At 41.1% G+C, this 12,848-nt stretch overlaps 1 protein-coding gene across 1 annotated transcript in view; it reads left to right on the top strand.

Moving 5' to 3' along the window:
- Positions 1-12,848, top strand: part of RYR3 (ryanodine receptor 3) — a 481,354-nt gene that overhangs the window by 427,548 nt on the left and 40,958 nt on the right. The window contains exons 91-95 of the mRNA XM_043549389.1: positions 3,238-3,296; positions 6,325-6,496; positions 8,631-8,717; positions 11,238-11,435; positions 12,466-12,596. Of these exons, the coding sequence (XP_043405324.1) occupies positions 3,238-3,296; positions 6,325-6,496; positions 8,631-8,717; positions 11,238-11,435; positions 12,466-12,596 (647 nt within the window). The remainder of the gene's footprint in view (positions 1-3,237; positions 3,297-6,324; positions 6,497-8,630; positions 8,718-11,237; positions 11,436-12,465; positions 12,597-12,848) is intronic.

The following is a 12,848-nucleotide window of genomic DNA, read 5'->3' as shown; positions in this document are numbered from 1 at the left end:
ACATTATGCCATTACACATGACAGTCTCTGATGCCATCTTCAGCTTCACGGTTCTGACATCAGTACTAAGTTCGACGCTGAAGCCCAACCCTCCCTAGGGAATCCTGCTAAGGAGTCGCCTACAGTGGAGAACCCATAGGGACACTACTCAAAAAAGAGAGAGTTACTCATCTTGTGCAGAAGCGATGGTTCTTCGAGACGTGTCTCCCTCTGGATGCTCCACAACCCGCCCTCCTCCCCTCTACTTCAGAGTTCTTAAGAATGGGCTCTGTAGTAGAGAAGGAACTGAGGGTGGTTCATCTGTGCAGCACTAGATAGCCTCGAGGCAGAGCACAAGGCAAGGAGGGCTCATATGCAGGCTGACCGGACACTGCTATCAAAAATCTCTGATGAGAGGCACAGGGATGCTGACACAGCTACAGTGGAGCACCTGTAGGGGGGACACATCGAAGAACCATCGGTACTGAGTAACTCCTCCTTAGTGTAACTGTGGTTCTTCAAGATGTGATGCAGGGTATATTCCACAACCCACCCTCCATCCACTCTGCATCAGCGTCTCATCTCTGGGCATTTGGTACGCAGGAACTGAGGGGGATCAGGGTGGCACTGTCTCATATAGCCAGGGGAGCAGCTGCGGCCATGAAGCATGAACACTACCCCTCTAATTTTGGTAGGCAAAATTCTTCATCTCCAGTGTGCTGGGTGCTCGCACATTTAAGTGGAATACATGTTTGCATCGCATGTTGAAGAACCACAGTTGCAGTAAGTAACCATTTCTTCTCTCCATAGCTCTAACTTGTTAATTAATGCAATCATTCAAAACTGTAACTTTCTAATTCCGCATTAGTTATGAAATTTACAATTCTCATGTATGTGAATTATGTAAGTTATTCAGTTAGGGAACAGAAATAATGTTATGTGACATGTAACCAATCAATGGAGCTCAAAGTGCAAATTTTACAATCTAATACACAATTCAAAATTGGCTTTCAATGAATCATTCAGCATTTAATCTAAAAGCTGCTTTTCATTAGTATTCACACTAATAAAACTTGAGTGCTTGGGCATTGAAAAGTTAATGTGAAAAGTTCTCAAACTGAAATTCTCTTTAGTATTTGTGGAGAAAAAACTACTGTTTACTCAGATATAGTCCCTACAGTACCACAGTGTAGTAGGTAGGAGCCACAAAATAAGGAACCGAAAAAACAGACATACTATGTACGGTTCTGTCATGGAGAATGTTAATTTTTTTTTAAGATGATTGTCTCTCTCTCTTACTTTTAAAAACGTGAAATGGTAATAACCCTCTTGAGGTTTCATTGTAGCTTTTATAAGGGAGCTTGGAGAGAAAGGATTGTCCAAACTGAACAGTAGCCTGCCACTTGAAAAACCTGAATTCATGGTTCTGTTCCACCACAGACTTCCTGTGTGACTTTGAACAAAACACTTAGGCACAGATTTTCAAAAGTGTTTTGGCATTGCTCCACCTAGCATTGCGGTACCTAAGTGATTTAGGGAACTAAGTCATTTTCAAAACTGGTTTAGGCATTTAGTAGCCTAAGTCCCAATGACTTTCAATGTGATTTACGATCCTGGGAAAATAACTGATTTTTTTCATTACTGGCAAGTTCAGGGGAAAAAAATTAAAAATGGTTTGACCTGTACTGAATCCAAAAATTGCAAAACAATTTTGGCAAATCAAAAGCTCTGTCATGTTTTGTTCAATCTGAAACTAATTTTGAGCATTTTAAAAGGGCTAGACTCACAACATTGGAGGAGGTGGTGGTGCCACCATTCTTCTAATTTTTAGCCTAGTTGTTAGGGTACTGACTTGGGATGTCTGGGAGACAGGTTCAATTGCTACCTCTGTCTGATTTGGAGAAAGGATTTCAAGTTGGGTCTCCCACATTACAGGAGTGTTCTCCAACCCACTGGACTATGGGATGTTGTGATGAGTATCTTTCAGTTTCTCTTTTTAAGGCTGTTCCACTGTGTATAAATAATTAAATAGTAATTGGAGCAGGGACTGGAACTTATGAATAACTATGAATTGCCACTATGAATGACAGTGAATAGTCATTGGGACAGGGAAAGAAACTAAGAATGATTCTGTAGGGCAATCACCTAAGATGTGGGAGACCCAAGTTGAAATCCCTTCTCCACATCAAGAAGAGGGGGAACTGAACCTAGGTGAGTGCCCTCACTACAGGGCTAAAGAATATGAGGAGACCACTGCTGCTGTCATCTTTATGTGAATAGCATCTAAGTTCCAAGTAAAAATTATGACTGAAATTTTTGGCAAATAGTTCTGGTGGACCCAAAACTGCATTTTTCTGCAAAATAAACTTTCTGACAAAAAGATTACATCAAGGTTTACTCCTAAGTCAATCTTTAAAATGAGACTTAGGGCTTGCAAAACAGAGTGAAGCAAGGCCTAAATACCTTTAAAATCTGGTCCCTAGCCTCTTTGTGCCTTAGTTTCCTTTCTATAAAATGGGGATAATAGTACATCTTTATCTTACAGGGGGTTGAGGATAAATAGATGCATGATTGTGAAGCGGTCAGATACTATGGTATGGGGGAATAGATAGATAGTTTAAGGGGGGAAGTATTGCAAAAATAAAACATATACATATATTCTGCTAATTTTGATTAGATTTATAGAATATTATTACTTTAATCTATAGTGACAAAATAGAAAATGTTGCCACTATTATAAACTAAACAATTACGTGGAATTTGTGATATTGACATACTGATATTTGTGATAATCAACATTTTTCCACATTCATAGAAATTATACAAAACCATAGTTACATTAATTTTACATGCCACTCGTAACTGTCAAGTTCTTAATGGTGATCACTGTCCTCCAGCTAATTTTAAGCTATGCTCTGTGCTCAGTCATCTCCATTCCTTTCTGGTAACTTCACCAGTCTCATTACAATGACTATTACTTTGAGTCATTCAGTCATCTGCACCGATTACTATATTAATAATATATCTTGAAAACATGTTAGAGGAAGAATCACGATAGTTTTCACTATTGAGATGTTGTCTGCTACTTGTTTTAGAAGCAAAAAAATTTAGAATTATGACAATATGAAAGTGACCCAGTGTTAATGAGACATGGTGATAATTGATTGTTTTGTTTGCTTTTTAGAAAGCATTAAGTAGAATTGAGAAGATTTATTTAAAAGTAAGTTTATGGCAATTTTAATAACTTTTTGTTTTTAGATATCTGAAATAGCAAAAGAAGATGAAACAGAAACAAAAGCAGAATCCGAGAAGGCTGAGTAAGTTACTTTTACACTATTGTTTATTTTCTTGCTCTTCCTTGACGAGCTGGCCAGAAATAGCCCTGAGCAGGCATTGATTGAACTCTCCATCTTACCAGTATCTTGGGCAGCCAGCACAACTCCTCAAAGGCAGCAAGCACTTTCACTGAGCAGCAGAGCAGGGACCCTATCCCAGGTGCAACTGTCAGCAATCCATAAAAGCCTATTCACAGTCTTATAAAACTCTCTGCAGCTGCTTCACCTAAAATCCCGAGAAACATTTTTAACATGACAGCCTTCATTAGTGTGGTATTTACTTCACTTGTTTCCAAGCAGCAGGTGGGGCAGTGTGTGATCAGCTTGTGCTGAATCATAGAATATCAGGGTTGGAAGGGACCTCAGGAGATCATCTAGTCCAACCCCCTGCTCAAAGCAGGACCAATCCCCAACTAAATCATCCCAGCCAGGGCTTTGTCAAGCCTGACCTTAAAAACCTCCAAGGAAGGAGATTCCACCAGCTCCCTAGGTAACGCAGTCCAGTGCTTCACCACCCTCCTAGTGAAAAAGTTTTTTCTAATATCCAACCTAAACCTCCCTCACTGCAACTTGAGACCATTACTCCTTGTTCTGTCAACCTTCTGAAGTATTAAGATTGATAGTCCTGCCAATTTCTTTGTTCGTTTTGATTGCCTCCTTTTATAACCAGGTGGTCTAGCAAATCTGATGACTCACACAGCTTTCTTGTTCCTGAGTTCCTCATACTTAAACAATTTATTATTATTTTTCTTTATATTTTGGTCTATTATTCAAATTCTGACTTCAGCTCCATTAATTTCAGTCCTACGAATACCTCTTCTAACCTGCTAAGTTTATGTCCTGGTGTTTTTGAGCCACTTGTGTTGGAGATTTATTTTTTAAAAGGATAATTTTGAGGCCCAAATAAATTAGTGTAGCTAGCCACTTAACTATGCTATTTTCTTTCTCATCACTATACATACCTTCAGTGACTTTAACAAGGTAGACTCTAAAGTCTCCATGATGGTTCAGTAATTTTTAATTTCTTAACTTGTTCCCTTTCAGGCTTTTTCTAACTAATTTCCTCATTTTTAAAAAATCCCTTTCTTAGATTTCACTGTTAGAGAATTATTTTGGTATTTTTGTCTGCCCTTCCTTCCAACCCTGTGCAAGGATTTTAAGCATAAATATTACTTGCAATGTTACAGTACTTCTCTGGTAATTGTCAACTGCACTTAAACTCTTTTGCATTTCTCTGTACTAAGAATCCAAAGAATCAATTCTATATGTTTCTCAGTATTAAGACAAAAATAGCCTCTCCTCTTGTATGCTCCAAAACAAGCAGTTCCGGAAGCTTTTGTTTATTACACCATGTTGTGTTATGATATTAAACTGGTTTATATTTAGGTGGTTCAAATCTCCCATTTTAATGGTTTTGTTAGATTTTATTAGATTTTATTCCTTTTCCCTAATCTCTCTCAGCTAACTGATTTCAGTCTCCTGACCCAGAGGCTAGTAATGTACCTTATCAAATGCCATTGATAAAATATCTAGGTATTCCCCCAATACCAGATAGTCCACCTCACCTATTCTTGGTTAGGCTTTTCATATTGTTACGTAGGCATTTATAGCTTTTATTTTTAATTCACCTAACCTCTTTCTATTGACAGTTTATTTCCTTATTCCTCTTCTGCACTTCCTTCCAATTAAATCATAAGTGCTTCTCTCTCACTATTGTATACACAGATTCCCTTGTACTTCTGCTGTTTACTACCATGTTTCATTTTCAACTTAAGTACTTTGCAGTACCTGCAAGCATGCAGCTTAAAAATTCTAGTTTTAAACATTCACTCCCCCAAATCTTCATTGCCATTGCCAGCAGTCTAAATCCTTTTTGGTTGATTAAGGAGGAGACCCTGTCTTCTTTATAGAATCCTACTTTCCAAAAAAGGTTCCCCAGAGCTTACTAAACATAAACCTCTCCTCTTTGTATGGCTGGCCCTCCTGTGCATATCATCAGGAGCATTCCAAAGAAAGTTAATGCAGGAGCCGTGGAATGATGCTTTGTTAGTAATAATGTAAGTAGCTCCTCAGAGTTCTCACAAATGGTTCTTTATTTCACTGGTACTGCTATATACCAAACCACAAACTCCTCTCCATTTCTTTATAACCGACCATCTACTTGCCTCAAAGTTTCAACCCCCTCACACCTTGGTGGTAATTTACCTTACCATTCTGACCGTTATCACACAGTCAGCTATTTATGTTTTGAAAACTGAATCCTCTAAAACAACAGTGAGTCTTGATACTTGCTTCTCATAAAGGGAATTACCTGTTCTGTTCATTCCTTCTGAAGCACCTGGCATTGGCCACTGTCGGAAGACAGGATACTGGGCTAGATGAACCATTGGTCTGACCCAGTATGGCCATTCTTATGTTCTTATGAATTCTTTTGTGCAGGAGGAATAATTGTCGTCTTCTACATGTTTTGTAAGGTGGGTCCTTCTGAAGGAAATTTTCCTTTCATTCCTCACTGATTCCTTACTTTTATTATGGTGATTTTTTTGGTTGAAATGAAACCACTCTGCTATGAATCTGTGTGGCACATCCATAAATGTTTCTATCTTCTCTTCAACTTTGAACTCAAAATTCTGCACATAAACTCTGATAATTTTGAGTTACTTGCACTGGGTATATACATACTTCACTTGTTTAGGCAGCAAGTAATTGTACATTTTGCATTTGGTGCTAGTAACCCCACTTTGAGCTGCTTTTGCCTTTTCTCCATTGATCGCCCCAAACTCACTAAGTGGATTATTACTATTCTTCCACCTCACTTAGTAGTAAGGTAACTTTTTTGACTCTTGGTTGTATTCTCTAACTGTCACTTCTCATAGTCACTCACCTCCATTCACCTTCTCTGCAACTAACTCACACTCAAACCAGCCTCTCTTTATTGGGACACTGTTTTAATCATAGCATAGACAATGCGGGAACTTACTCTGTTTTATTTCTGTAATCTTTTTTCTAGCATGGAAGATGGTGAGAAAGAAGACAAAGCAAAGGAAGAAGTACAATCTGAGCAGTTGGGAAAGGAGGAAACCAAGAAAAAGAAACGAAGGCATGGACAAAAAATAGAGAAACCTGAGGCAGTTATGGCTAATTTTTTTAAAGTCGTGGAAATTTATCAAACGAAAATGCTGGTAAGTTTTGCTCACATTCTTTTAGTCAAACAGAAGTCAAATAACACAGAGAACAACCGTGCATGAGATACAAGGAAGAGATACTGTCAGTTTTTTACAAATTAATTATTTGTTAAAATTGATCACGTTTTTACAGTAGCGCCTAAGGGCCAACCAAGAATGGAGCGCCATTGTGCTAGGTACCATACAGATGCAGAATAGTAGACAATCCCTGCCCTGAAGAACTTAATATCTAAATAGAGAAGACAGACACAGGGTCAGGGGAGGGGTACAACACACAAATAGAGTGAACAGTGTGATGGCAGAAAACATCGACTTAATTCTACTATTCATTTATTTAATTTTTGGGAGGTGAGTTTACTTAGAAGGGGATCTGATAAATGGAAAGAAAAAGGCAGAGAAAGGGAGTGAAGGCAGGACAGGAAATGGCAGGGGAGAAGAGGGTAAGATGTTGAGTGACGCTGAGATGAAGAGACTTGGAGAGAAAGGGAGGAGGAAGCTTGGAGCAAACAGCCAATCAGCACAGGATAGAGAAAGTCAGAGAATATTCTACAGTTTTGACTGGAATGTCCAGAGGTAAAAAAGGTCTCTGCTTTGGCTGCTTCTGTTTCTACCATAAGTGCTGGCACTAGAGGTGCTGGGGGGGTTGCCACACCCCCTGGCTTGAAGTGGTTTCCATAAAAAAGGGGTTTACAGTTTGCTTCAGTGGCTCACCGACAGCAATTCCGGTTCCCAGGGCAAAATAGTCAATGGGCCTCCACGCACGCACAAGCCGTGGACGTGGTCTGCCTGACATTTGGGCGGTGCTGCGCCTGCGCCGGCTGGTGCCCAGTGAGCTGCCAGCTGCGCTGCTGGGTGCGGTCTTCCAGCACGGCCAGGGCTTCCACATGCCCGCCCGGTAGGGTTGCCAACTATCTAATCGAGCAAACCCAAAGACCCTTGTCCCACCCCTTCCCTGACACCACGTCCATGTCCCGCACCTATTCCGAGGGCCTGCCCCCTGCTCACTCCATCCCACCCTCCCTTTGTCCCTTGCTTTTCCCCACCCTCACTCACTTTCACCAGGCTGGGGCAGAGGGTTGGGGTGCAGGAGGGGTCATGGGGTGCAGGCTCTGGGAGAGAGTTTGGGTGCTGGAGGGGGTGCTGGGTGCAGGCTCTGGGAGGGAGTTTGGGTGAGGGAGGGGGTGCTGGATGCAGGCTCTGGGAGAGAGTTTGGGTGCGGGAGGGATTCGGGGTGCAGGCTCTGGGAGGGAGTTTGGGTGCAGGAGGGGGTGAAGGGTCGGGCTCTGGGAGGGAGTTCGGGTGTGGGAGGGGGTGTTGGATGCAGGTTCTGGGAGAGAGTTTGGGTGTGGGAGGGGGTGTTGGATGCAGGTTCTGGGAGAGAGTTTGGGTGCGGGAGGGATTCGGGGTGCAGGCTCTGGGAGGGAGTTTGGGTGCAGGAGGGGGTGCGAGATCAGGCTCTAGGAGGGAGTTTGGGTCGGGGTGAGGGCTCTAGGCTGGGGCAGGGGGTTGGGGTGTGGGGAGGGTGGAGTGTTTGGCACTTACCTCGGGTGGCTCCCGAAAGCGACCGGCACACCCCTCTTGCAGCAGCTCCTAGGCAGGGATGCAGGGGGTCTCCACGCACCGCTGCCCGCAGGTACCACCCCCGCAGCTCCCATTGGCCGCAGTTCCCAGCTAATGGGAGCTGCAGAGTCTGCACACGGGGCAGGGGCAGCACGCAGAGACCCCCCTCCCTAGGGGCCGCAGGGACGTACCGGTCGCTTCCGGGAGCGGTCCCTGGGCAATTGCCTCCTTTTCCCCCCTCTGTCGGTGGGCCTGCTCTCAGCATCCCCACCATACAAATTGTTCCAGCGCCACTGGTTTCTGCCAATTGGAGCCTGACTGGCTCCTCTGTGTAGTTTTCCCCTAAGGCCAAAAATACCCTGTCATGAATATATAGATACAAAAGAAAAGGTGGCAAAAATTCTAGACAGCAAGTCTGGTGATTCTACCATGAGAGCTGTAATGGTTTTGTTGAACATTACAGAATATAGTTTAGATTTGACTCTCTTAAATAATTTCCTAACTGCTTCCCCAATTCTGATTCCATGACACTTCTAATTTTTTTTTATTTAAATGTTCCTTGTATTTCCAGCATTACTTGGCTAGAAATTTCTACAACTTAAGATTTCTTGCTCTGTTTGTTGCATTTGCCATCAACTTTATACTGCTATTCTACAAGGTAAAGTATTATTTATTGCATTTCATTCTTTGTAGGCTTTTCTACTTATTTTCCAGAGCAGCTGGCTGAAGGCTGGTTTTAACATAGTTAATCTAAACTGGACACCCATTTTTGTAAGCCCTATATGCACTGACTAAAATCAACACTGCCAGCCTAGAAATAATGTATCTAAAATTATGTTCTTACCTGAGTTACTAATCACACTTTGAGTAACTAAACATAGGTACTTCTGTATTTTATTCAATCTAGGACAATGAAAACAAACTAATCAGTTGAGCTTTTATTTATTGTCATTTTTTTCTTTTGGCTCTGGTGCACTGGCACAATGTGATTAGGTTTGGCTTGCAAACCCTGACAAAGGAATGTCTAAATACCAGCCAAAAAACAAAACAAAACAAAACAAAAACCCTCCATCTCTCAAAGCACTTTCAATTTTCTTAAATGTTTCTCTAAAATCTAATCCTAAATTGGTACTTCAACTCACATGACTGTTTCTTTAACAGTACAACTCTTTGCATAATACTGATCACCTTGATTTTCAGCATGGAAATGATAACTAAATCATTTAGGAATCATATTAAGGTCTCTCGTACTCTAGCTGGCTTAGATAACGTTTTTGCTTCTGTGTGTGATAGTTCTGTTTTGTCTATTTGTAAAATTTGGCTGCTTTTTCCTCAAAAGTGTTCAGTGCTTTTTTTATTAAAATATTCACAATTCAATTAAAAATTTATTTAAAATAAAACAAAACCAAAAAAAGTAGAGGGTAGCAATGGGGGACTTCAGTGGATTGTTTCCCCCACATTGTCTTCATCTTTAACTATTTCTAGGTGTGAGACAATACTTCAGTCTTCATACCCATCATCCTGTCTGTTTTCTCACTGAAACCAACAAGGTTGTTAGTGCCTATTGTGAAGGTATTTTTTGTGTTGAAGACACCTGTCCACTAGGAACATGTTTTAAATTGTTGAGGACGTACAAGCAAAAGAATAACAGATGCAAAGGATGGATTTTAAACAGCAGGCTGCAACTTTATTAATTTACAGCATGATATGCCAGGCATTTAATGATTCAGTGCAAGGTTCCTTGGGGTAGATCCACCTAAATCTAGGACTCAGCTCACTTCTGAATCCTCTTGCATTCCCCCAGCCAGGGAGCTAGGAGTATCAAGGGGGAACATTAGTCCAGGAAGGCTTCAGGTTTCCTCTTCTCCTATAGGCACACCAGCGAAATTCTGGTTCTCATTTATCCCTTGAAGCTGGCCCTTTTAGCCTTTATTCGCATTGATCACCAGCCTCAAGTTGTGACTAACTAATCGGTCTAATATTAAACATTGAAGTCCTATTGCTTACAACTCAGCTGGGCCTCCATGACATTGCACAGAAAGCAAAAAAAAAAACCCCACTGGGCCTCAGCCACTTTGGCTGAACGGGAAAAATTCCTTTTTGATATGAAAATAGGCAATTGGTCGTAACAGCAGCACCCTGAAGAACTCAGATCCTATACTAAATGACCTAGAAATGTCTGGGCAGAACTTAAATCAGCCCACTTAGTCCCCACAGCCCAGCCAATGGGAGGCAGAAGGTCAGAGGAAGAGGGACCCAGCTCCCTGTATCATCAATTCTCTCCTCTCTCCTGTGCCACTGGCTCATCCCTGTTGGTCTGACCAACCCTTGGTGGGGGCATGTGGAAGACATTGCTCAATTAATTTTGCATAGGTCATCAAACATGCCATCAAATGGTAACAGTTTGGCCAATACTGACCTGTACTGACAACCTAGAAATGAAGGGCCAGTTTCTCTGCTGCATCCAGCCTCCACTGGTCATAGAAGAGGATAGAGAATTTTGGATTTCCGGGAGCCAGTTATGGCTCCCTGATTCTGAGGCCAGTTTCGCAATGGCCCGGGCAGAGTTTAGAGCAACAGGGAGCTTGTTGGCCAGATATTAGTGTGAAATGCTAATCAACTGCTATAGCAAGACTTGTAAACTTTTTAAAGAAGACTGTGAAATAAAAATGTGTGCACAAGTGAATTGGTGACAACAACATAGTTTTTGCCCCCTTTCTCTGAGACTAGTAATCAAAAATAATGTAAATTCCAAAACAAACTCTGAAGTTTGTTATACCAGTCTATCTCAGCATTGCATTAATTGTTTATTTAATAAAACATTGGTGTTACTTTTGCATTGTTTTTGCTTTCATTTTTGCCATTGCATGCCCTAACAGGGAGATTTGTAAATTGAGCTACCGCTGAATTGCTCCTTCTATGTCAAGTGTGAGGCACATTGATGAGGTAGTGTAGGAAGCCTGCACTCTTCTTGTATCTGTGCCTCTCTTGTTCTGAGGATGAAGAACTTCACTCTTTAGGGCTCAGTGCTCATGTAAAGTACAAAATGATCTTCATAAAAAATTAAAATAGAAATAGGGAGCAAAAAGAGATTTGTCCTGTGACTAAGAGAATGGAAGAAAGCTTAAGTTATTCCTGTTGCTTTGTATGTGTGTGTGTGTGTATTTCTCCATTCCAGGTGACAGAAGAACCATTAGATGAGTTAGAGGAAGACTCTGATCTGTGGAACTCATTTGAAGAAGAGGAAGAGGAAGAGGGAGTGGTGTTTTTTGTTTTACAAGAGAGTACAGGTTACATGGCACCAACACTCAGGGCTCTAGCAGTTATTCATACTATCATCTCCTTTGTCTGTGTGATTGGATACTATTGTCTAAAGGTGAGTTGTGTGTATGTTTGAAACCCAGTTACTTAATCGTGTTTGGTAGACAACTAACTCCATGTCACTGTTCTGAGACTTTGAACTCTTCAGTTTCAATTGAATGTAGACAAATACCAAAATCACTCCTCGTAACACACATGAATATCAGAGCTGAGATCAAGATGATTATTTTTGTCCAGATTCTTTTAAGCAACCATCACCTTCATATCTGAATGGCTTCCACAGAACTGGTAGGCATCTTACTGCTCTGAGGAAAACATAATACAGTATAATATAGTTTAAAATATTCAGAGTTTAAAGCCTAATCAATCACGTTAAAAGCAGTCATCTTCTCTCTTTATTCTAGCAGGGATTAACCTGAAGGAAAAGAAATGTTAGTATCTCCCCATCTGCTCTTACTTGGAGTTTTTGTTGCGTGATGGCAAGTGTTGTCTGAACAGAGGCTGCCATGTGTTGAATCAATACATTCTTGACCACCCTAACCACACACCCACCCCAGTTAGCACCACCAACTTTGGGGATATTGCTGGCTTGCTCTCCAGGGGAGTTTGGAAGCACACTGCACCAATGCAACCACCCCATAGAAGACTTTCTGGCATCAGGTGCTTTCCACCAAGATTTGTAGATAGGACAGTGAAGTACAGCATCTAGACTTCGCTTTGATTTCTGTTTTCTGCCAGAAGTTCAGTTTCATTTAACTTTTAGTATAAATACATTTATCTTTTATATAAACAACTTTCAGTGGCTGAAGATGCTGCTGCAAGAGCCCTGACACCTTTATGGTCACTCCTAAATAAAATATTCTCACCAAAAAGCAACATCAGAACTCATTTTTTATTCCCCTGAGCTGAGTAACCCTCCAAACCCCACCACTGTCCAGAATACCCTGTTCTTAGAATGTACCCAGTTCCAAGGTTTGAAATTAGGTAGTGTTCTGAGGGTTAGTTTTACACTGTAGAGAGACCTAATTGTTTCTAAGAAATGTGTGAACCATTTTACAAACATTTTAAATATCCCTTTTCCAAAGGTTCCCCTGGTTGTATTTAAGCGCGAAAAGGAAATCGCCAGGAAGTTGGAATTTGATGGTCTGTACATTACAGAACAGCCCTCAGAGGATGACATTAAAGGACAATGGGATCGCCTGGTCATAAACACTCCGTAAGTAAAACAAGATGTTTAAAAAAATCTAAAAATAGTATAGCTCACCAAATTTTGCAGTGGAACTTCATAACACTCATACCACCTAGTCCACACAAAAAATTGGTTATCTTTCCTCATATCCCAACAAAGATTTAATAGCAGATACTGTTTTGAGGTCTGATATTACCAAAGATCTGTTTACATAGCAAATACCATATCAGGGAATGTATTTTTCCTTTCCTCTTTGTATTTTTCTGTGGTTTGATTTGT

Source organism: Chelonia mydas, chromosome 6 (genome assembly GCF_015237465.2).
Source record: "Chelonia mydas isolate rCheMyd1 chromosome 6, rCheMyd1.pri.v2, whole genome shotgun sequence".
Classification (NCBI taxonomy): Eukaryota; Metazoa; Chordata; order Testudines; family Cheloniidae; genus Chelonia; species Chelonia mydas.
Note: the sequence above shows the minus strand (reverse complement) of the source record. Positions and strands in the feature narration are given on the sequence as shown.